Source organism: Trypanosoma theileri (genome assembly GCF_002087225.1).
Source record: "Trypanosoma theileri isolate Edinburgh chromosome Unknown TM35_Tth_36_V1, whole genome shotgun sequence".
NCBI lineage: Eukaryota > Euglenozoa > Kinetoplastea > Trypanosomatida > Trypanosomatidae > Trypanosoma > Trypanosoma theileri.
In genome coordinates, this window is record NW_021639878.1 from 272319 (window position 1) to 274116 (window position 1798).

General features: G+C 44.4%; 1 protein-coding gene across 1 annotated transcript; it reads left to right on the forward strand.

The window, feature by feature from the left end:
• Position 1: 1 nt before the first annotated feature.
• TM35_000361950 (putative surface protease GP63, putative,metallopeptidase) lies at positions 2-1225 on the forward strand (the record flags this gene model as incomplete). Its single annotated transcript, XM_029029380.1, has 1 exon — positions 2-1225. A coding segment is annotated over one exon (1224 nt), but the record flags the coding sequence as incomplete, so codon positions are not given.
• Positions 1226-1798: the final 573 nt, after the last annotated feature.

A 1798-nucleotide genomic window follows, 5' to 3' on the forward strand; every position in this document is an offset into this window, starting at 1 on the left:
CGTTGCTGCTCATGAGATTGCCCATGCACTTGGATTTAATGTCCATAATATGGAGGGAAAATCCATGCTGCGTCGACAATATACTATTGCTACAATTACTCCTTATGTGGTGTCCCAAAATACACGTAGAGCTGCGAAGTTACACTATAATTGTGTTTCTGATAGGGGGCTACCATTGCAGTCTGTTGCATCTTATGCTACAGTAGCGTATATGAGATCTTCGGCTGATACGCCGGAAAGCACAGAAATGATGTCGTTAAGGAAACCAATGAATCAAAAGCTTAATGGGATTGATGTAGTTCCTGCTGGGGAATCTAGCTCTTCTTACCAGGGGCTTCAGGTTGTGGAAAAGTATAAAGTGTCTCCAGGGAGCATGGTATACTCTTCTCACTGGAGTCGTCGTATTGCTAAGGACGAGTTGATGGTTGGTCTCGTCGGTGCTGGTTACTACACCGCACTCACATTGGGAGCTTTCGCTGATCTGGGCTACTACAAAGTTAATTGGACAATGGCAGAGCAGATGAGTTGGGGCAATAACTCTGGTTGTGGATTGCTGGAGAAGAAATGTGTTGAGGGAGGCAGGACTAAATTCCCCGATATGTTCTGCACAACCGAATCCACTGAGGGATCTGCAGGACTACAGTGCACATCTGACCGCCAGTCGCTGGGAACTTGCACCATTCAAACCCATGAGAGGGACCTTCCAGGCCAGTTCCAATATTTTTCAGACGGTAAATTGGGGGGCAATAAAACTGATCTAATGGACTATTGCCCTATTATCGTGGGAAAGCGTGAAACGAGCTGCACCGATGGGGATCAGAGCCAAATGCCTGGAAGTTTAATTGCTGCCAACTCACGTTGTGTGCAGGGGGAGAATCTGATCGCTGACGATACAGCTGTTGGTGCCGTGTGTGTGGAGGTGTCTTGCAAGAAAAATGAGGTAAGTGTGCGGTACAGTGGAAACGATAATTGGTACAGTTGTCCTGAAGGAGGAAGACTAGCTGTGAAGGGGAATGTACTGCAGGGTAAAATTGTGTGCCCCAAATACGCTGATGTGTGCAATACAATCAACAGAGTTATTGATAAAGGGCGAGGCCGACCAATGAAACTCGGTGCGTACGTGGATCATGGTAACGATGGACGCAGTGATGGTAGTGTGACTGCTGCTATTTTAGTGCCGCTTTTGTTCATTTTCTTGGCCGTGTTTACAATAATGGCTCCATGAGCTCTGGCTCTTATTTACGTATGTGTGGAGTGTGATAATTTGTGCTTTTGTTTTGATTTCTGTACATCAGTTTAATTCTCGTTTGGAATTAATTAAATTGCTTAATTGAATTATGTGTGAGCCCTTTGATATTGTGCTTCACTTCATTGTGCTCTGGGGTCTGCTGTGAAACATTCCTTGACAACACCGCTTGCAGGGACAGACGTTGGTGAACCATGTGAAATTTGTTTTCTTTTTTTTTTTTTCTACGTGTGAGCGGGAGAAACAAGGGGTTGTAAAGCATTGCTTTTCCTTCTTTTTATGAGTGTTCTCTTCTTGAGTGGGATACACACTGGTAAATGATCTTTTTTTTTTTTTTTTTGCAACACGTGCCACGCTGCGCCCTGAACAATTACTGTTGAGGCTTTGGAACCACTGGGAGCAGCTGCTGGAGTGCGTGGGTTTTCTTTTCTTTTCTTTTCTTTTCTACTTTTATGGGTAATAATATAATGGAGTGATGTGGCGTGGAGTGTCTACAGCAGTTCTGGATGTTTCGTACTCCGCCCTCACCATTCTCTGTTATTTTTTTTTTTT